This window comes from Macrosteles quadrilineatus, unplaced genomic scaffold (genome assembly GCF_028750875.1).
Source record: "Macrosteles quadrilineatus isolate MER2022 unplaced genomic scaffold, UCM_ALF_1.0 Scaffold_8__2_contigs__length_117827958, whole genome shotgun sequence".
Classification (NCBI taxonomy): Eukaryota; Metazoa; Arthropoda; class Insecta; order Hemiptera; family Cicadellidae; genus Macrosteles; species Macrosteles quadrilineatus.
The window spans coordinates 106,157,240-106,179,634 of record NW_026542601.1 but is presented as its reverse complement, the minus strand read 5'-3'; the positions used below and the strand labels follow the sequence as shown (position 1 = coordinate 106,179,634).

Here is a 22,395-nt window from a genome sequence, read left to right as displayed (position 1 = left end):
AACATAAATACTTTAAGTATATATTTGTTAATAGTAAGTTAAGTTGTTAATGTTAAGTAGATGCACTGGTATATATTAGAGAGGACTACGTCAGAGGCCGAGGAGAACAAAGTCCTAAACTAGCTCAAGGTTCATCGTCCCCTTAAATTTTATGAATAAGTCATATGAATGAAGACCTCCACACCAAGATGGAAGGAATCTAAAGCCTGCTTACCTGTAATTTGGCGTAACCAGTCGTTCTGGTATTCAGTGTACTCCTCATCTCCCGGGCATACTACGCGGTCGCAGCAGTAGGGGAAGTCCTGGTGCTCAAGGGTTTGACCTCGGAGTCTTATACACCCCTCGGGAACTTCTAGTTTCGGACATCTGTGGACAGAAAATCAGTTCAGAGTATCAGTGCGATGCTGTGTTACTGTACAATCAATGAGTTTGTGCTTGTGTGATGGATGAAATGTTTAAGATCCTAGGTTTCTCTTTCAAGATTGACTTGGTAGTCGTGTGGTAGCTGTTCGCCTTTAACTTTAAAGGTCACTGATGCCTGAGAAGAATATCAGAATCTGAGAATAAATAGAAACCATTGTCTACGTTGACCACCTAGACCAGTGTTGAATTATCAGTTGTGCTTCTGGTAGAATACAGTACTTTCAAAGTAGGAAAGGGATACAATAGACAACAAGTAGAAAGATTATATTTCAATCAATCATCATGTGTCGTATTTTGAAGTAAACAAGATGTCCATTTATAGAAAAACTGTCAAACTATTTATTTTTAAAAGTGTGTGTAGTTGACACTTACACTTCCTCGATAATGGTGCCATCTCGGGTGCAGGTTTTCCTGTTGCATTCATCAAGATTGCGCCAAATATCTCCAAACTCATAGACGATGTCAGTAAACAACCCGTCGTGGTCCCAGCATCCCTCTAGAGCACAATGTTGAATGTGAAAATTAAAGAAGGTAGGTTTACTTAATGAGGCTTAGTGAATTAGTAATGTAAAAACCTTTTGTGTAGCCCTGGGCTCCTTATATGACCAAATAGGCTGTGTACTTCCGTCTCTAGTATAATTCAACGAAATGCTGACTAGTTATGTTGGAAGTGTAAGATTGCCAAAGCTTGCAACACGTCAAGTCGCTAAATTAATAAATTTCATGAAACACAAATGTAATAGACACGAACATAAAAAGAGTGTTACGAATTTCATAATAGAATACTTTATGGACTATAAACATACACATGACATCACTGGCTCGAAAGACGAATTTTTCGCATTTGTATTCAAACGAAATCATCAGAAACTTTTATACCAGATGTTACAGTTATTAGTATAAAATTCGGGCCAGTGATGTCACTTGTTTATTTAGATGATCTACACAGTTTCTGTTCTTAAATCCGTGGATATGCTACTACCACCAGGCTAGCTAGTATCGTAGCGCTATCAATGCACTATTTGCCCTATGATAATCGTGCTGTTTATATCCAAACCGTAATTAATACGGATTTCTTGTTTTTGACCAAATCTATTAGTGACCTAGAAGCATGGAAACTGCTTAAATTATTAAGCGCCTATCCCCAAAACTGATACACTTTAATTAGCAAACTCACTTAATTTTAAAGTAAATTTACGGGATAAGCAAAACAAAATTTTTTAATAACTCACCGATTGGCTGACCTCGACTTGTCCTATAAGGCCTAAAATGCTTCCTTATTTCTGGTTTGATGTCTTCCTCCTCTTCCATATTGGCGATTCCTTATGATTGATCATAGATGATATATTTTTTGCCTGTGCAATCCATGTAAATCTGATTTAGCTGTCTCATGATGACATTGGATTTCTCCAGTGCAGCGCTACAAGCTATATTGAGTGAATTTGCGCTATTTACAGTGACTGAAGCGTTAGTTAGCAAAGATAGTGGCTAAGATGTTTGATAACAGTTTGATAAAAACGCACTGAGTATCGCCACGGTCGTTATGGATGTATGAAGCGAAAGTACTTATACAGTATTTGTACTATAACTTATTTTAATAGTTAATTAGCTTAAACTGTCTTTGAAACCAAGATTTTAGTAGATTATTTTTGTTTAACCTTCTCATTTTTGTGGATATTTTTCCATATGGAAAGGTATGTGCCACTACATATGCAAACATATGTCCTGGTGCACATGCGTTGATACATCTCCTGTCAATAAGTTTTTTCTTTATTTAAATGTTGATAGCTTATTTTTTTTATTAATATTTTTTAATGTATCTACACCAGTTCAACTTAAAGAGTCTATGGAAGCTAACGGCCATCTTGGATTTGTCCGCCATAAGGGCAATGTATATTTCGTTAATATCAAACATCTGCTGAAGAGTTATTTTCCATCTCAAAATATTATTCAAACACCTTAGTGATTGTTATTTTAATATCTAGTATACTGTGAGATTACACGTTTTCTTTGTAGTTCTTTAATTTTTTTGTTAAGGCTCCAAAGAATCTTAAAGTATTAAAGCTCTTTTTAAAAGTCAAGGACGAACACTTCCCAGATTATTTTAAAAGTCAACACCAATAAATCCTAAATTCTTTACCTCAATATTTTTTACCAAAGTAATATTAAAATACAACTGTAAAGGTGTCAATAAAACAATTTATATATAATGTTTAAATTAAAATTTATTTCCTAATATTGTAATGTAATACACAAATAATTCTTTTAGGTAGTTATTCATTTGTACATTAAAATTATTACTTATTGTTTCTTTATTCCGGTTATTGGTATGTTCATTATTCATTTCTCCATTATAATAATATAGCTGAACAAATCATCCATGATCAGTACCTAAACATACTTAAATATTGATATTTCTATGTACCGTTTTCAAAATACTTTAAGGCTGCACATCTCTATCCTTAATCTTCTTTGTTATTTTCGTCGTCCACCTACTCCATCCCAAACATACTGTTTTCATAGAGTTTTCCACTAATACTTCTTTCTTTCTAGATACACCCCCCACTGTATTCTTTCTTCCTCTTTGAGAAGGCCTGTGTACGTTATACTCATTTATCTTAATCTTGGTCAATTCTGTCCAAGCCACTGACTTTGGCGCTGATGGTGGAAGGGTGGGGATAAAGTTCCTCCTCACTGTCCGAGCTGCACGAGTGGATATAGTTTTCGTAGATCCACCATATAGGTTTATGGGGTCTAACTATAGGCCGAGGCTTGACTGTATTGTGGCACTTCAGTTCGTCACAACACTGTGGGTACGGGTCTTTCACGTTACCCTTGACAATATGGCAACCCTCGTGGTCCTTGGGGATTATGGGACACCTGTAAAATGAGGTAATTGTGATTTTAGTGTCCATGGAAGTATCTTTTAGATTTTTAGAAACTGAAAGTCTAGATTACATTTTAGCGAATTTCTATATAGGGAAGTAGCTATTACCGTAGGTGTGGAAAGACCTAGACCAGGAACCGATTTACTTTTTTATTTTTATGTGCCTGGAGGCCAATAACACTATTAGTTAAAATTTATGTATGTGTCCGTAAACAAGATAAATCGAGTAATTTTATGACCAATTTTGATGAAACTCGTCATGAATGTATAGAGCTTATAAACTTTATTGAGTGCACGAGCCAGTAAGATCATGGCAAAGTGGTGTTATGGGGGTTTGAAGTTTGTCAAATATTGGGGTTTTGAAATTTTCACCTTAAAACATGGAAATGCCAAATTTTTATTGGATCCATCTTGTAAAGCTTTTAACAATCAATTTTGTATGTTGAAACATCGTTGTACAATCAAATGTTATACGGGAAAAATAAAAAAAAAACACATTAAAAACCCCCCCATGTAATTCTTATAGAGAAAAAGAAAACTGTTTCAGTTTGCTAGCTTATGAACGGGGGGTTTCATCAAATTTTGCAAATTTATTTATCTTATCCTGTTTGATCGAAACACATTTTCCTTTCCCCGTAGCAGCGAACCTAAGTACTCGTAAAGTCTAATGTTATTGAAATAGGGAATGAATATGACTTGTCTATGGAAATCTTAAGCTTGAAACCAATAAGACAAACTAACAATTCACCTAGTCTGTAGGTTTGCTGCGGTGGGGAGTATTTAATTCTATGCAACTAGAATACTCAATAATTGAAGATACTTACACAAACTTATAAGAAAACTCTATTTAGGGATTACCTTTTAACTTTATGTTCAGCAGATGTTAACTTGTAATGAGGCAGAACATGCATTTTGTCCTATTACTAATGCAAATTGACCCTCAAATAACCTGACAGGATTAAAAATGTAGGTTCTATTGTAACTTTCGTTTACCTGAGCTCCTTGATGGTGTCATGAGCGACGCATATCTTCTTGTTACATCGGTTTCTTGATGACCAAATTTCGCCCAACCTGTGAATTCCTTCCTTATCCCTACAGTACTCTAGAAAAGAACTGTGAATCATCAATCAATATAGGTCTTTGAAATACAACTCAAAGGGAATTTACAACTGGTAAATCAAGGAAAAAGGTGGAATGTACACTTGTACAGTGATTTATTCATTCATGATGGTGACCTGCTGATGGTAAGGCCCATGAAAGAAATTGGTGTGGATCCAGATATGTTAAAATCTTGACGTTAGGCGACTAATTCTTACAAAACCCAGTATTCTGTTTACATATTATTCGCCTAGAGGAACTCGGTATGTATATACATTGTACAATGGTGTTATTTGACCAGGTTGGATTTTTTAATACACAGGTCATCACACACCATTCTACACTCATCCTTCACTCATATTTGGGTTAAAATACGCACCTATAAGTCCCCATCTCAATGATTGAAATTGATATTATGGTTGACCAGCTGTTTCTTTATTCATGGCCATTTAAACCCTAATGACTAAGTAACGCTAGACCCAATTTGAACAATATTAGGCTACTGAAATATCTTTGGAACAAACCCATTATGAGATTAGCACTTTAACCAATCAGATACCCTAAATAATAATTTATTAATACCACTAATTAAAGTTGGAGCCAGACATAATTGCAATCATAGAAAGTAAACGTCTGAGGTGGCTGGATCATGTATTAAGAAGGGATAACTCCAGCCCGATAAAACGGACATATAATGGTAGACCCAATGGTAGAAGTACATTCCTAGATAGGAAGACCAAGACTGCTGTGGAGGAATCAAGTGCTGAAGGATGTAAGAGGATTGGGAGCAAGAGAGGAAATGACAGAAGATAGAGCAGAATGGAGGTAGATTGTTGTAGGGGCTGTAAACCATATTGGGTTTACGTGACCACAGGATAAAAAGTAATTACAATATTCTTTCTTACCATCCTCATGTTCGTTGGAACTATCTTGCGACATTCTCGCTCTGAAATTCCATATGTGATAGTCAATCCAATCGATTACATCTTTTGGAATACCCATGAATATGGTCCTCAATGTCCAGTCTAAGTAGATCATAACGTCCTGCAACTCTCCCGTAATCCTGTCTTTCACATCCTCCCAGTCAATTCTTCTTATTATTTGTCCCATTTTAAAATCTTGCCGTGTTCTTGATGATTATAAACAAGTAATCATTCGTGACAGGAATCACAGTCTTTTAGGAAAGACACTAAAATTTTAAGTGGGATGCGCATAATACACACATCTTTCGAATATAATATTCACTGTTATCGATAGAACGTTTTTTGTGCTGAATTTTTGACAAATGCTAATCTAAAAACAAACATTTAAGCGTTATATTGATACTATTTAGATTTGATTCAGAGAAACATTACATAAAAAATGCAGCACAACGTAGAACATCTAGAAATAGCCGTTAGGTTCAACACAGTTTACCTTAGTTGGAATTTTACGAGTGAAAATATTTTACCAGTTATATATATATATTATCATAACATCTGTTGCTAAATTACTTTTATAAAGTCACGTCTTGACTAAATAACCTTGCTTAGTTTCAAGAATTCATATACTTTATTGTATCCCGATTGGAGACATGAAAGACAATGTTTCGATTTAACTTTTTTTTGTCTTGTGTGTAAGCAGCATATTCATTTTGATGGAAGGAACGCTCCAAACCCTGGTCTTTTTTATTTAACGACGACCTTTTGTAAGGAAAGGTCAATAATTGATATCCCAATGAACAGTTACTTGACCCAGAATCGACCCGCTTGGAACCAGGATCGAACTAGTAGCAGTAGTAGCCTAAGGTCACTCCTATCGCACCACCTGTCAGGGCAGGTGGGGTGAATTAATTGAGTTTAAAGCCCATCAGGCGGAAATGGTTGCTTCCGGTGCTACGTCACTTTGTGACGTCATAGGTGATGTGTAATTGGGGGGGGGGGGGGGGGGGTGTATGAGGGTGATCATATGGTTTTCAAGGTCATAGGTTTGTGTTTTAAAAAAAGGAAGCTATTCTACACTTGTAGTGTAGGATAGCTTCCTTGTTTTGTTTATTGTTTATTTGTATAAAACATGAGGGATGACAATAACTTACATACTATTACAATTAATAAGGAAAACATGTGCGAACGTACGTATCTAGAGTGAGCGTCTGCTAAAGTGTAAAACGAATGAGTTTATTGGTGGCCTTTATAAAGGCCGTTTTGTGTAGTTCGGCGACGCTTGTGTACTTGGATGTTTACTTCTTCAACTCCTCTATTGTATTATGGAGCTCTTTCCATCTTGCCATGTCTGCATTGTGCTCGGCCCATTCGATGTTGTCTCGAGGCTGAGCGCACCAAACACGATCAAATTTGCGTCGAATCTCTTTCTCCTCCTCTAGCAGTTGAAGTAGTTTTTTTTCCTTTCGTTTTCGCTCCTGCTCTTCTGCTTCGATGCATGCTTGGTGTAGGTCAGAGTCTTCAATATCACTTGTCCACTGTTGTTGTTGTTGTTGTTGTTGTTGTTGTAGGTTGGCCATCTTGTGCAAAGTAAACGAGAAAGGTTGAGTTGACTGGTGAAGAGCTGGATGCGAAGTGACTGTTGCGTGTAAAGAAGTGCAGGTCCCTGACGAAGTGGGCGGAGCTAAAGCAGTAGAGGTGGGGGAAAGTAGTAGAGGTGGGGGAGAGCATCATGAGGGCATCATTCCATCCGTTTTAAAAGTATTTTGATTCTACGTCCCTTGTCTTGTGAGTGATGTTTCCGTTTTTCTTGATACGTTTTACAATTACATTGACAATAGGAGAACGATTCACATTTTTTACAAGCCATTCCATCTACTTGACATTCAGGTGTTTTGAAACACTTTAGATTACAACAATAGTATTTTAAATCGTATTCCGATTTGGGATCAAAAGATGAATTGGAATTACACTGTGACATGTTGCTCGACTGAATTCTAAAACAAGAATGAAAAGCAATGTGTTGTGAGCTGCTATTTATAGTGCAAGAGTCAGCAGCTCTCATGCATCTGTCACAAGTTAGTCTACATTTTTCCATAGTAGGTTAACCATTTGTGTTAGATCGTGTATGTAATTTTGATGCTTGTCTTGATATGTTTTACACCTACATTTGCAATAGCCAACAGACTCACATTTTTTACAAGCTTTTCCATCAACTTTACTTTCAGGCTTTCTAAAACATTTTAAATTACAACAATAGTTATCCAAATCGTATTTGGATTTGTAAACAAAAGGTAAATTGTATTTACGCTGTGACATGATGCTCGGTGAATTGTTAAAACAAGACTGAGAGCAACTGCGTGTAAGACCTGTTATTTATAGTAAAAAAGTTCAAGGTCATTTGTTTGAATTTTAAAAAAAGAAACAACATATCAGCATATAGAATTAATTATATGCTGATATGTTGTTTCCTCTTTTAATTTTTTTATTTATTTTTTTTAATGACAAAAACATTTAACAAACATATGTACATAGATGGTTATTTACAGAAAAAAACTTAAAACTAACATTGATGGGTGATGTGTAGAGATAGTTCAGTGGAATTGTTTCCGCAAACTCCGTGTGATACCAAATAGAGGGATCCTGGTTGAATACCTCGCAGGTCTTCGTTTTGTAGTTGCTGTACAAATCGTCTTGGAAGATAAACTTGAAATTTCGGTTCATCACCTGGTGAAAACGGTGCCTCGCTCAGTGATGCTAAAATTGCGTCTCCATGTGAAGTTTCTGTCTTCTTCAGCTCGTGAACGATGTAGTGTTTGTGTTCCTTCAATTCGTGACATTTCTTAGTACTTAGAATGCTGGATTTGGACTGGGTGTTGAACTGATCCACCAAAGACTGGAGAAACTGTTGTGAAGCCATTTTCTTGATTAGGACTACCCTGTGAGATGTTGCCTCTGCGATGTCTGGAGTAATACTGATGAGGATCCTGAGACTGTCCACTGTATTTATAGCACACGTTCCCCCCTCCACTGCTATTTCCTTCGTAATACTTCCACTGTTGCTGTTTGAATTTATTTTTGTCCCAATAGTGAAGAACTAGAAAATTAGCTAATCGGTATGCGTTTTGTAGTGCACATTGTGTTACTGTGCGATAAGAGTGATCTGTTAAAGTACAAATAGGTCCATAATTAATTTGATGATCCTTGTCCATTCTTATGTCGAAAACATCGTGATATGTATATTGTTGTATCCATTGTCTTTTTTCCGATCCTCTTGTATAAATATGGGAAAACTTGTTAGAAAAATGATACATGATATTGTTCAAGTGCTTATAGCTTATCAATCCTTCGTTCCACTGAATATGGTGAAAATGTTTGGTTATCCATTTGTTTGTTCTTCTTGCTTTGTCATTCAATTGGTTTACTGAAAATGGAGCTTCAAATATAAACGGGTATACGACATGTGTAATCAAATCTAAAATCACTAATTCTTTTATCACAAATTCATCTTTGTTATCACGAAATGCTTGAAATTCTATTACACAGGGTTTTATATCCATAATGTTTAACCCTATCTACACACCACCACGTATAGTGTTCAACTGAATTCACACCGCGCCTTGGTCACTCTTTTATACTGTTTTTCTTTAATTACACTTCTTGGGTTGCTGGTTCTTCTTGGTTTATAGTTTCATATTCTTCAACAGCTTCTATCGCTTCTTCATCAATTGATTCGAAGTTCCTTAACTGTCTCCACATACCAACTTCATGAGGCAATCTATTAAAAATAGATGTATCCACGTGTCCGTATAATATGGTGCTTTCCGGTTGTTTTTCCAGTGTATCAATTAAATACTCTTTGATGATTGAACTTGAGAATACAAGTTGTTTCATATATCTAGAGATAGGAGACGTTGCATGCATTAAAATGTAGAATTCTTCACGTGAGAGTAAAATTTTACTTTCATGTTGAGTTAAATCTCTAAATCGTACTTGTAGTGTTCCACGATTCTTTACTATGTCAATTTCATTGTCAGAATCCAAAAGTCGAATATTAGTTTTCCTTCCGCAAACATTAGTATTTAAGTAACATTCAATTAGATTTAAATGTTTTAGAAAAGATTCCCATGCCGTTTCAGAAAATATAACCATTTTTGTACCATGCTGCAAGATTACTGTAGGTGTATATTCCGAAGATTTCATTAGTCCAGCTGTTACACTTTTACCCAAACATAGTGAGATAGGATAGTAAATGCGTAGGAAAACTTCTTTCAAAATATTAATTGGGATTGTATCTTCATCTTTCCGCTTCCTTTTAGTGCCATTTTTTTTAGTTTTTTCTTCTTTTTCTTCCTTGTCCTCCTTGTCTTCTTGTTTTCGAAACTTTAAAAACTCTTCTATTTCATTGACGATTTCTTGATGGTTTTCTTGATCCAATAATGCTGCTTCCTCTGCATCCTTTTGTACGACTGATGGAGAACTCATTTTACTCATGATGTAGTGTAGGATGTTACCCATTCAACGAACGAGCAAAGACTGATTGGTGGTGTGCGAAGCTCCTCCTTTTATAGCCGACTGGTGGTTGTGGTGAAACTCATTTACAACACTGTTTTGACTAATCCCGTCAATGGTGTGTACGTTACAATTTTATCATGCAAAATTAAACAATATGCAGATGTTGCATCAGGAACGTTCTCTTCAAACTCCATTTCTATTTTTATATCCACACTTGATGACTTTACAGATTCGTTTTGTTTTGAACAATCTATTACAATTATTGGAGCTTTTGATTCGTACTGCTCGGGAGACAGTATCGGGGTGTTTGTTTTCCCGTAGTATGAACTTTGGAATCTAGCGTACATATCATACAAAACAGTGTACCTCTTCTTAGTGAAAGAAATATTAAAGTTGTCGTAAGGGAAAAATTGTGAATTAAGAAACACTTTACAATTTGTTAGTTTGCAATGATCGAAATGACCGGCATTAGCTAGTATATTATTCCTTTTTTTTGTTTGTAGTGCAAATATTACATATCTTGCTTTTTCCAAATGAGTAGATGTTTTTACAGTCCATGTATGTCTTTGTGTTTTAGGTAAAACTGGATATTCATGAAATTCCCAACTTCTGAATGGTATTACAATATCTCTATCTGATTTCAGTTGTCTCAACAGTGTTATTCTATGTTCGTCATTTAATCGCACATGTGGTACTCTCCAAACGATTTTGTCCAAAGTTAAATTCCAGTCTAAATTTGCATCAGTGGTTCCAGTTGCTGCGCAAATAGTATCCTTATCATTTGATGATCTTAATAACACTAATTCCTGTTTCACATTTATTATTACTCTTCTGTAATCTTCAGCAAAGCCTAGAAATAATTTCAATGGTATGTAGAAATCAAAGTTCCCTGCAGAATCAGGGGTGATTGTGTCGTTATCGGGTGCAACCCATCCTCCAATTCTTAACAAATTCTTCTCGTTTTGTGTCAAAGATGCTAATCCTTTTAATGTGCTTGTTAAACCTACTTTCTTTGTAGAATCCACAGTTACTCCAGATATTTCATATCTAATTTCATCAAATAAAAATGCCATTGGATTATTGATAAAAGGAACGGTGGTTCCAGCTGTTCCATCTTTTTTTGTTACTCTTCCTTCAATATATAGATAACTTTCGCACGGAAGAGTGTAAATATCCTGTTGTTGTATAGGAATTCTAATTTCATTATTATTATTTAATTTTGACGAAGCGTAGGGGTTGTGCGTGTGATACTCCTTTTCCCATAAAGTCTCGTCGAATGTCGGTCCTTGTGCTATATCCAGTATTTCCATTTTCAATGAGTTTTAATCCAATATCCTGTAAAAACCGAATGTTTTCAGTAGTTAATCCTTTTGCAGATGATGAGCTAGTTAGGTGTTTACCCGACAACTCTCTCTTCTTGAATGACAATCCCATGGTTTAGGTTGATGCTTTTATGTGAATCCTGATCGTAATACGTTCTTCTCTGAAGTCTATGAGGTTTCCGTCTTGATCTAGTATGTTCAACACGATGTCTGAAACCACACTGGTGTTTAAGGGAAGGTACACCAAGTTTTGTGGCTTTTCCACAATCTTAAAACCTGGGGCGACTGTCGGATAGAATGTGTGCAATATATGACTATTCTCTCCATCTCTGTATGATCCTTGTATAATGTTACATGTAATGTCTATCGTATTAACTTTCAGTATTGTTACAGTTTTATCACCAGAATAGGTCTTTTTAGGTTCTAGTATTGGAGTTGTTTCAGAAAATCCCAATAATCCTCCAATTGAATGTTTTTGAGTAAAATCAATATAATAGGAAGAAGTTATTTCAGCTTTCATGGTATTGTTATTTCCTCTTATTGTTATATATTCTTTTTCTGATTCCTTTTGAACAAGTTCGTTAAGTTCTTCGTTTTTCATTTGTTTTTGTATAAATTCGTTAATATGGTCTATTTCGTAAGATCCTGTCGGTAAACTAATTTCTTTCATTGGTGTTAATTCTCCCAAATTATTTTTGCTTTTGTAATAGTGTAATTTGTTATTGACTCCTTCAGAAATATTTGGAATAGAATTGTATGTTGTTAAATCCAATAATGCAGCTTCCCATAATCTTCCTTTTTGCAATCGTAGAGCTGGAAATAGAATACTGCGCAGAGTTGATGAAGTGCCGGTCAATGAGACCGTATAGGAAGACATCTTAAAGTTGACTAACGCTTCTAGCTAAAAAATCTAAACATAAGTGTCCGCAAATTGTTGTATTGTCAGGTTGTTCTCTGTTATAGTTGTAAAATACTTGTTTTGCTGTGCGAAAGTAACGTTGAAGCTCTTTAGGTGGTGGCATATTACCGTAACTATCGAAATAATAAATAATTCGATCAAGTTTTTTATAACATATCCAATGAGTGCCAGGACCTTCACTGTTTTCTAAATTAACTATTCCAGTCTCATTTTTCCATATTTTACCGGGCAATGCATCTTTCATAAACACTCCTCTAAAAAATGGTATTTTCATACAAGAAGCGTATATAATTAATTCTTTATTTGTCAACTCTTTGTTTGGAATTAGTATTTGTTTTTTCTTGTTTAATACACACGGTATGGTCTTAAGTATAATCCTCCTCCTTTTTTTATCATTGACCATATTGTTGGTTTCTTGTTTTTTTTATTTTGATTATTCCTTCTTTTCCTTTTAATACTACCTCCTTGCTTTTTAACCGTTCGTTTTCGGCCTTTCCTCCTCTTTCCTCCTCCAAACGTAGTTTTTGTCTTCATTGCTGCTGTTACTGCCAAAGCTGCTGCTTTTTCACCAAAACTTGCGTCACTAGATTTTACTCTTTGCCAAGCCTTTTCAGCAAGCGCTCTATCCGCTATGGATCTATTTTTTGTATCTGCAAACTTTGAATATGCTATATCGTGCTGTTTGCAAGCTTGATCTAGTTTATTTATTCCAGAATCTCCTCTTTCCAGACGTTTTTTCAATTTTGTTCCAGGTCCACAGTATTGATATCCTCCAGGCAAATGCAGTTCTACTGGTAGTAAATCTATTGTTTTGTTAACAATTGCTCCAATTGGTTTAGATAATAGAGAAACTGCTGATGATGTCAATCCTCTTCCTCTCTTCAAGCTCTCTATATCACGACTGATGTGCTTAACCTTTAACATCTCTATTTATAGGGGAATGTACCCACATCGGCTTCACTCCTCAAGTGTTTGACAATGAATGTTTCATTTACGAATTGATTTCTTATTATGTACCTTTATCAATCCATATTATACTTTTTTGTATTTTCATCTTCTTTGTTATATTTTGAATATGTTGTATCATTACGTCATGTGTGTACTTCTTCATTTTGTTCATCTTTTATTAACACTTGCTTTTTTATATTATCTTTCATCTAATCCAAAGTCACCGCTTCGTGAGGTAAAACTGCATTGTAAACATTTTTCTAATGGTGAAATCTTTCTACAGGTTTAGTTCTAAGCATCTTTGTTCTGCTAGACATAAAATATTGCTTCATAATAACCCTATCAATCCATTGATCTCTTTGATCTGGATGCACTTTGTTATGTCCTGGATATGCTGGTATCATATTGTGAAAATCAAACATTACAGTACCCAAAAGTCTAGCAAGATAGTTTACATTGACAGCATTATCCATTTGTTGTGGATCTTCAAGATTTGTAATTCTTTTATTATTACATGTGTATATTTCTTCATTTTGTTCATCTTTTATTATACACTGGCTTTTTATATGATCTTTCATCTGATCCAAAGTTACCGCTTCGTGAGGTAAAACTGCATTATGAACATTTGCTAATGGTAAGTTTTTACAATCAAAAGTGGTGGTCTTTATATTATTATGTTTATATTCATCGGTTATTACAGGAACTTGTTTAAAAACTACCACATCTTCAGGATTTACTCCACCTTTTACATTAGTTATCTTTTTGTTCTCAGCATGCCAATTTCCATTCTTTTGTAACATGATTTGACTTACAGTGGCAGCATCTGTTGGTTTTAATCCTTCTTTAACCTTATGTAATATTTTACCTTTGCAATCAATTTGTTCACTATCGTGAATAATACAATTATCTTTAACATATTTGAGGTTAACTGCGTCCGAATCTTCTTTAGGGTATCCTATATCATTTATAACAAAGTTATAAAAAGAGAATCTATCTTCTTTTCTTTCAGGGATTATAGAATGTAAATATCCTTTATTGACTGAATCTTGACTATCGACAGGATCAGCTAAGTTTGTAACTCTTCTGTTTTTAACATCGTAAACTTCATTATTAACTTGTAAAGTATTTGACAGTTTTGAAAGTAAATAATCTTTGGTGACGGAATCGGAGTTTTCTATTGGTTCACCAACATTTGTTATTCTATGAGACTTGGCATTATAAGAGTCGTTTTGAAGTTGTAAGCTCAACAATTTTTCACTTTTTAAAGTTTTCAAATTTATTGCATCATTATCATCTTCTGGATCTTTTACAAACTTCAATCGTTTGCTGCTTATGTTATAATCTCCTTCAGCTGTTAATGGTAAACTATATCTTTTACCATTGGGTTTTGGTTTTTCTCCAAAATTGGAATACCTTCCAAACTTGTCCACGCTCATGATTCAACTGAGTTCCCTCGATTCTTGTCCTCCTTTTATATGCGATGATTAAGCAATAATCCTTCGATTTCGTAGTTCATCGATTAAAGCTACCCATTCATTGTCCAATCCGGTATGACCGGCTTCCATGGCTTCATATAATAATCTCATTCGATCAACCAGCTTATTGACATCATTATAATATATTATGTTGGTATTGTATAGACTTTTTAATAATCCTTTCCCTGAAGATGTAGGTTCGTTGGTTCTTGGTCTTTTGTGTAACACATTTAATTCAGCTGTAGATATAGCTCTTCTTTTAAGTTGAGATTTTTTCACTTGTGTTGGAAAAAGATCAGCTATGACACTTGTGTATTTTATTGATCGATTTCGATAAATGGGCAAATCTTTGGAATACTGCTTTTTATGTGCATTTGTATCATTTAGTATATTTTTAAACACTGATAGGTCTTTTTTGGTATATTTACCAGGTTTGTTTTTAAAAATAAGTTCAAACAGTCCTGTTGTACCTTTATATTTTTGGTTACCAATAAGGATGTTATCGTTTTCATCAATATCCAAATTACTGTCTCCAATCATAATACCATTGTCTTCTAGTCTAGCTCCATAAATATGATATCTTCGATTAGCCTGTGTTGAATGTAACATCTTTAATAAATATTTTCTGCCCAAATTCCCTTTGAATGCTATGTTTGTGCTTAATGTACTTAGATTTGTAGGATTAGTAGATCCTTCTTCTTGACCTGCGGAAAATCCTTCTTTTTCTCTTGAATCTTCAGTTTCTTCAGTTTCTTCTGTTTCTTCACTTTCTTCACTTTCACCACTTTCTTCAGTTGATTGAAATTGTTTGTATTGTTCATAATCTCTTGATTCTTTTTCATACTTAGAAATCGGTAGAATAGCATCTCCTTCGAAAGGTTTTTCAATATTTTTAACTAATCTGTTTAAAGGATCAGTAACGGGTTTAAACGTTGATTCTATAAACTTTTCTCTTTCACTTATACCTAACTTCAGAGCTCTGTTTTTATGTCTAATAGAATCACTAAGTGATTTTATTTCTTTTAAGAGCTTTTCTTGACTTGCCATGTTTACAGTACGAAGTGTTGATTTGAAATAGTGATATTTAGTGAAGCAGAACGTATTTATCAAACCCTATTCTATATCGTCCGTCTTTTATGGCTTGTTCTTTCATAATGACCAAAAATCCATACTTTTCTGCCCATGCTTTTCCACAAATTTGTTTAAACTTATCAAATGACATATCAGCATTTACATGATCGTTATATACGTGTTTCAGGTTGGTTTCATCTTGTTTGAACAAAATTATAACATTTGCATTATCTCTGATAAGCTGCTTTGGAATTTTACTGTATGTTTGTCCTATATATATGCTGTCGATATTATTATGTCTTCCCATGGCGAAATAGTTCCTAATAGTATCATGATTTTCACACGAAACGTCATCAAATAGAAATACTGAATATGGTTTAGCTTGGTTTGGTTGCAAAACTTTATCACTGGCGTTAAATTTATAAAGGTTAACACCTGACACCTTCGATATGATTTTCTCCAACAATTGATACTTTGGCTGATGTAGTGACTTTGAAAAAATATATAAGTTATTAAACCTCAATCCTTTAGGATTTGTAATCAAATTAAATACGACATTAGTTTTTCCACAGTTTGAAGGACCACTTATAATACATCTGACTGTGTTTGGAAGTAAACTTCCATGTTTGCCAGTGTTGATTGTGTCGTTATCAACAGTGTAATCATCAATATTACTAATGTTGAATTGATCTTTATGACAAACAATCTCCATCTTATTCGAAATCCAATAGTACAATGAGCTGTTCCCGTTAAATTAGGTCTTTTATAGGTATCCAAGAATCTTCTGTTTTGTTAAAACCTAACCATCGTACTTTAACTTGGTCTTTTTTCCTTTGTAACACTTTTTCAACAAGATATACATCACCTACTGTAGATTTTAATAGTTCATGTCCGTAGAACGCACCTTGTAACAAATTGCCTTTATTATCCTTTAATATGTATGTTTCTGGTATAGTTGGTTGCACTTTGTATATGGTAAATACTTCATTTGTCCAATTAGGTAGATATTTTTTAGTAAATATCGTTTTATACTTACTTATTCGAACTTTATCATTTACATTGAATTTTCTAGGCTTCTTTATTTCAACCTTAGGTTTTGTATTGTGCTTTATTCTTTTTAATACAAGTTTAGCATTTTTACTGTTTACTTCATTTGGTGTCATCCCAATAGTTCTGTGAAACCTGTTGTTGTAATCACTTATTAACTTTGGTAAAATATCAATCCATAAGTAGGTTCCTCTGTTTGAAAACATTTTATACATCGCTCCTTTTAACGTTCTATTAAATCTTTCAATTATAGCCGCTTTTTTTTCAGATTTGGTTGAGTAGTGGTTTATGTTGTATTTTTCCATTAACTTTGAAAAACTTTTATTAAAGTATTCTTTGCCATCATCAGTTTGTAAATGTTTCATTTTGTTTTTATCTCTCTTTATAGCGATTTCCATGGCTTGTGTTACGCTTTTACCAGTTTTATCCTTTAATGGTAATGCATCTGCAACTTTGGTAAAACAGTTAATCACTGTAAGTATATAATGATGTCCTTTATTTATTTTACTATATGGTCGCATTTCAATCAAATCTGCTTGATACAAATCATTTATTCCTTTAACAGTTGTATTTCTTCTTGGAAAGTTTACTCTTGCAGGTTTGTGTAGCTCATTTACAATGTTTTCTTTAAAAGCCATTATGTTGTTTTCACTGTCAATGTTGGCAAAGTAATGATTTTCATTTTTTCTTGCATCTCCTTATATAGGTCAAGGTCATTCTAACCTTGTGTAAAAAAGGGGGAACACAGCGGACAATGCTGTGTTCCCCCAATTTTACGGAAAGGAGAAAGGATAAGTGGTGTAGGACGATGAAAAGGTAATTAGTCGATAGGGTTAAGGGAATAGTGACCAAATGGAAGTGTGTGGATCCGGTCTGGTAGGATGTGTCGTTTGTCATCGTTGCAGGAGAGCGCCTTCTTAACTTCTGTCACGCTGTACAGTTGATGATTATAACTCCTGATTGTGTTGAAGTGTGCAGTTATAACTTTATCTTCATACAACACTTGCTTGTAGTCTTCAAAAAGTACATTTTTCTTCAAATACAAATTCTTTACGCCTTTTGCCTTTTTTATAATGTTGTCATCATGTAGTTTCACAGCATACAATTTTGATATAAGTGCTACGATTTCTTCAAGTAACACTCCGTTAGCCTCGTCTTTAAATTTCCCTAATACTTTCTTGTTTCTGTCCTGATCGTAGTTCGGATGATCTTTAGGATAGTCAGAAAAATCAAATTCATCTTTATATACAAATGTGCGAAGATCTCTATACATATCTTGAGTAATTATCTTGTAAATAAAAGCATCTGTATCCATGTAAGTTATAACTATGTTCTCTCTTCCATAATGTGCAACCATCTTGTTGTAGTGAAAATCATACATGTGCGTTTTTGATATATCTAATATTGACATTCCTATATACAAAGGTCGATCCATTTTTATACTAGTTTTCTTCATAGATACGGCAACAAGGTTTTCATTAATGATTACTGATGATCCAAAGTTGGGCTTCTGTACAAGTTTCTCCAATTTCCTAGCATCTGTTATAAGTTTTACATTTTTGTGTTTCCTTTTATTTTCCAGAGTTTTACCAAATATCGCATTGTTCATTAATTTAAAAAAGTCCTTTTGGAAGGCTGACGTTGCTGCTGCTCTTCTTGTAGTGTTGGAATCTATGTAGGGTTTCAGCCAGCAAGATTGAGAAAATTCCAAAACTCTGTGTACTTTGGTTAGACGAAGTCCTAATTCAAGTGCTTGTTGTACAGTCCAAAAGTGCGCTACATATCTTTGCTTGTTATTTAAATTCATCATTAATTTAGGATGTTTTCCAGTTGGTGAAATTTCTGTTTTTGGTAAAAGAGGAAGATCGTAGTGAAGGTCGTGTAGATGTTCTGGGTATTCGAAATCGCAGTCTAATATATATCCTGTGTCACCATGTTTTGGAATTTGAACAATATCTCCAATTGACTCTGGGTCGATCCATTTAAAGTTATCATATGGAAGGGGGTTGGACATTGCCCATCCATACAAATTGTTTGCATCAAAATACCCAAGATAAACTGATGGCTCTTGCTGGTTGTAGTTTGGCAGATCTTTATTGTTGGCTTTTACATGTCTTACAACGCTTTGAGTCAATCCTCCTCTGACACCGGACTCAACCATCAGCACCATATCAATATCTGTTAAAAGTTGAAGTTTGCAATTGGTTTCTTTTAACATCGCCTGCCAAGCTAATCCTGGAGAGGTGTAAGAATGAAGAGGGTCTAATCCGTATGCTCCCAAACAGGTGTTTCTGAATTCCTCCATTACATCACAAAGCAGAGTTACATCGAGTTTAACATAAAAATCTGAATAATCCCCTAATGTTTCCATATCAAGTTCGTTCCAAACTCTGCATGCATGTTGGTAATCTTCTGGTGATATTTCTGAATTGTTCAGCTTGTTGGTAAAGGCTTCTGGTGGAGGAAGTGATGTCTCGTCAAATCTGTGCAATCCATCGATGTAATCATAGGGAAGACTCCTTTTCGAAGAACTAAATCCAATTTGTTGTTGTCTACTATTTTACTTGTTTCTATTAAATTTTCTCTTGTCAAATTTTCTGATAGTTTCATAAGGCTAGAAGGCATAAATCTGTAGGAGTCAAGAAATCTGAGTTTCATTTTATCAACCTTTTTGAAAAACTAATAAACCTTTCCATCGTTACGGCTAATACATCAATTTTACCATTGTCCCTCCCTAATTCAGGTATTATAAAATGTCCATCATAGCCGCTTAAGTTGTGCATTACAATTGGAATATAGTTAGGAATTTTATAGTTTAAGTTGCAAGCGTTACACGCAGCACCTCTGTAGCTTCCAGTCAGATGGTCGTGGTCATGCACTTTATGATTATATTCTGTAAATGTTTTCTTGCACAAATAACATGATGTTGATAAATCGTATTCTTGAACTTCATCGGGTGACATAGGTGTCATAGGTTTTTACCTGTGTATAATTGCCTCTACTTTTTCAGCTATATTATACAGCTCGTCAACAAAGTGTTTAGCTGCATCTTCACCACGATACACTTTTGGTTCAGCTGTCAGTCCATAATCTTGTAAATATTCTCGGAAAGCGTTGACTTGATGAGTAGACAAAAACTGTTGGGTGAATGTAGTTGGTACTTGTTTCTTCTTGATGTGTCCTCCTCTTGATGTTCTAACGGTAGTAGAGTAGATTCAAAATCAGCATACACGACAATAGGAATTCTATATTGATGAACTACATTATTAAACTGTACAAATGCTCTATCAGCTGGTGGTAGGTTAATCTTAACTTCTTCATTTCCATTGCATAACCTTTTATGTTCTAACAACCATTCAGAACCTCCTTTTCTCAAAGGTTTATTCACATGACAGAAACATCTTTTACAAATTGTCTTACATTTTCTTTTCTTTGAAATTTGTGAATTAACAAGTTTGTTAAAGTTCTTAATATATACATAGTGCGATATTTCACCTTTGGTGATTAATAACAAGTCTGTGTGATTAATTAGTTCTTGTGCACTTATACGTAGTGGATATACATTGTTTGATGAATCTAAACCGAATATATTTACAGAAGCATTTGGGTTCTTTTTTTCAACTTGGTGATATCTTTGATTTTTACAGGGTAGCTCATTCCTTGAAAATTATAATTGTGCTGTACTTCTTCATATTCTCTTCCTACCCTTTGCGGATCATTATTTTTGACATATTTTACCAACATTGAATATTTAAAACATTCAGTATCATTATTTTGTACATTTACACAAGATTTAGTATTAGCAATTTTCTTGGGTAGAGAATATAGCTACTACCTCTCATTCCATATCCGTGTTTATGCACTCTTACATCCAAGCCCGATATGTTCAATACAGTCCATCCTGATCCTCTGCCTTCATGTTCTTGCAATTCGTCAAAAGTTCTTCAAAACATTCATCTACTATTGATTCAATATCTGAGGCAAACATAATGGTTCTGTTTTTTGTTAAAAATCCTCTAGGTGATGTTTCATTTTGTATGTTGGTAAACATAACATCCAGCAATAGTCCAAACTTTATAAATTTAATCTTTGTAATTCACTTTGCAACGTTTTAATAACTAGTCTTTTTGCACTAAACATAAATTCTTCCAGTTTTAATGCGGCATTGTCAATTTTGAAATGTGTTACCACTTTACCTGGTAGAGCATGAGCGTGTAGTTCCACATTTGTTGAAGATGTAGCAGTTGAAGGTGAAGTTGAAGTTGAAAGTTTAGGTGCGTAATGGATAACACTTGGTCTTGAAGTGGATGATTTCGGGTCTTTTTCTTCTTGGCCTCTTGAAGTCGATGGTCTTGGTTCTTTTTCTTCTGTATTTCTTGAGGTAGATGGTTTGGGTTCTTCTTCTTCTTCTTGTCCTATTTTATACAATTCTTCAATTAAGTCTTGATATCCTTCCAATTCCTCATAATTTGTAGGATGATCGACTATTTCATGAAGTAGAAGATCTATTTCATCCTCAAACGTGGCTTGACAAATGGCACAGCGTAGCATGGAAGTATATGGTTTTGGTTCTTCTTCTCCTCGATCTCTTGAAGTAGATGGTGTCGGTTCTTCTTCTTCTCCTTGTCCTATTTTATTCAATTCTTCAATCAAGTCTTGATATCCTTCCAATTCCTCTTCATTTGTAGGATGATCGACTATTTCATGAAGTAGAAGATCTATTTCATCCTCGAATGTGGCTTGACAAATGGCGCAGCGTAGCATGTTGTAGATGTTCTCTATTCAAGAAGCAGCAGCATACTGATGAAAGATGTGAACATCCACCCCTATTTATACCATTCCCTCCCCTCTCTCCCCTCTACTACTACTATTAAATTAATGACATCACCCCATTTCCCAATTTCTTTATAATCTAACGTAAATACAGGCTATTCTTCAACTTTCAAACATATTTATAGAAAAACAAGGTATTTTATTTTTTACTAACTATTCCGGTTTAGTAGGTCAAGGTCATTGCAGGATAATAAAAAAATGTGTGAACAATTCGTTTAGTTCTGAAACACGTTTTTACACATGTTATACCAGAACTAAATAAATTGGTCAGACATTTTTTTATTCAAAATTTGGAAAAAGTTATTTACTGTTCAAAACTTGGAAAAGCCCCAATTTACTGTGTTATAGTCTTGGAAATTGAAGATTTCCAAGACAAACCCAACCTACCCACGTCCCATTTTTTTTTATTTGTTAGTACTCTTCATCAATTTCACTATCCAATAAATCCATCATTTCCGACAGAATTCGCTCTTCCATTTCACCATTCATTAATTGTATCATGTCCGACAGCATTTTTTCATCAGCATCTTCTTTTAATTTTTCAACGTGGTTATCAATTATAGCACTAGCTTCTTTCATTTCTCCCACAGTCCTCATTCTTGCTTCTTCAACTTCCTTTTCTAAAAACCTTATTCTTTCAATTGATAAATTTATAATTTGAAGTTTAGATGTTCCTTTTTTAGCTTTGAGTATGGTTCTCAATACCTCAAATGTTTCATTTAGCTTCATCACCCTCCTTCTTTCTCTTTCATTATGTCTAATCTTTTGTTTATCCATCTTGACTAAGCTTGCGTTTGCGAGTTCCAAAAATAAGAATGTTTAATGCAGGATGTCAAACCTCTTTTATACCTCCATATAGTGGTGGGGGGTAGACCACTCCCCACTTTACTTTATAGTAGTGGGGGAAATGGGTAACATTTTCTTTTATTGTTGAACC

The 22,395-nt window shown here is 34.5% G+C and overlaps 2 protein-coding genes across 3 annotated transcripts in view; one reads left to right on the top strand and one right to left on the bottom strand.

Annotated features, from left to right (window-relative positions):
• Window positions 1-22,395, top strand: part of LOC129001136 (pseudouridylate synthase RPUSD2-like) — a 566,808-nt gene that overhangs the window by 133,798 nt on the left and 410,615 nt on the right. The gene's annotated exons all lie outside the window — the stretch shown is intronic.
• Window positions 110-1,860, bottom strand: LOC129001140 (uncharacterized). Its single transcript, XM_054428342.1, has 3 exons — window positions 1,656-1,860; window positions 796-919; window positions 110-366 (listed from the first exon to the last, which is right to left on the bottom strand). The coding sequence occupies exons 1-3, from the start codon at window positions 1,732-1,734 to the stop codon at window positions 150-152; spliced, it is 420 nt and encodes a 139-aa protein (XP_054284317.1). The 5' UTR covers window positions 1,735-1,860; the 3' UTR covers window positions 110-149.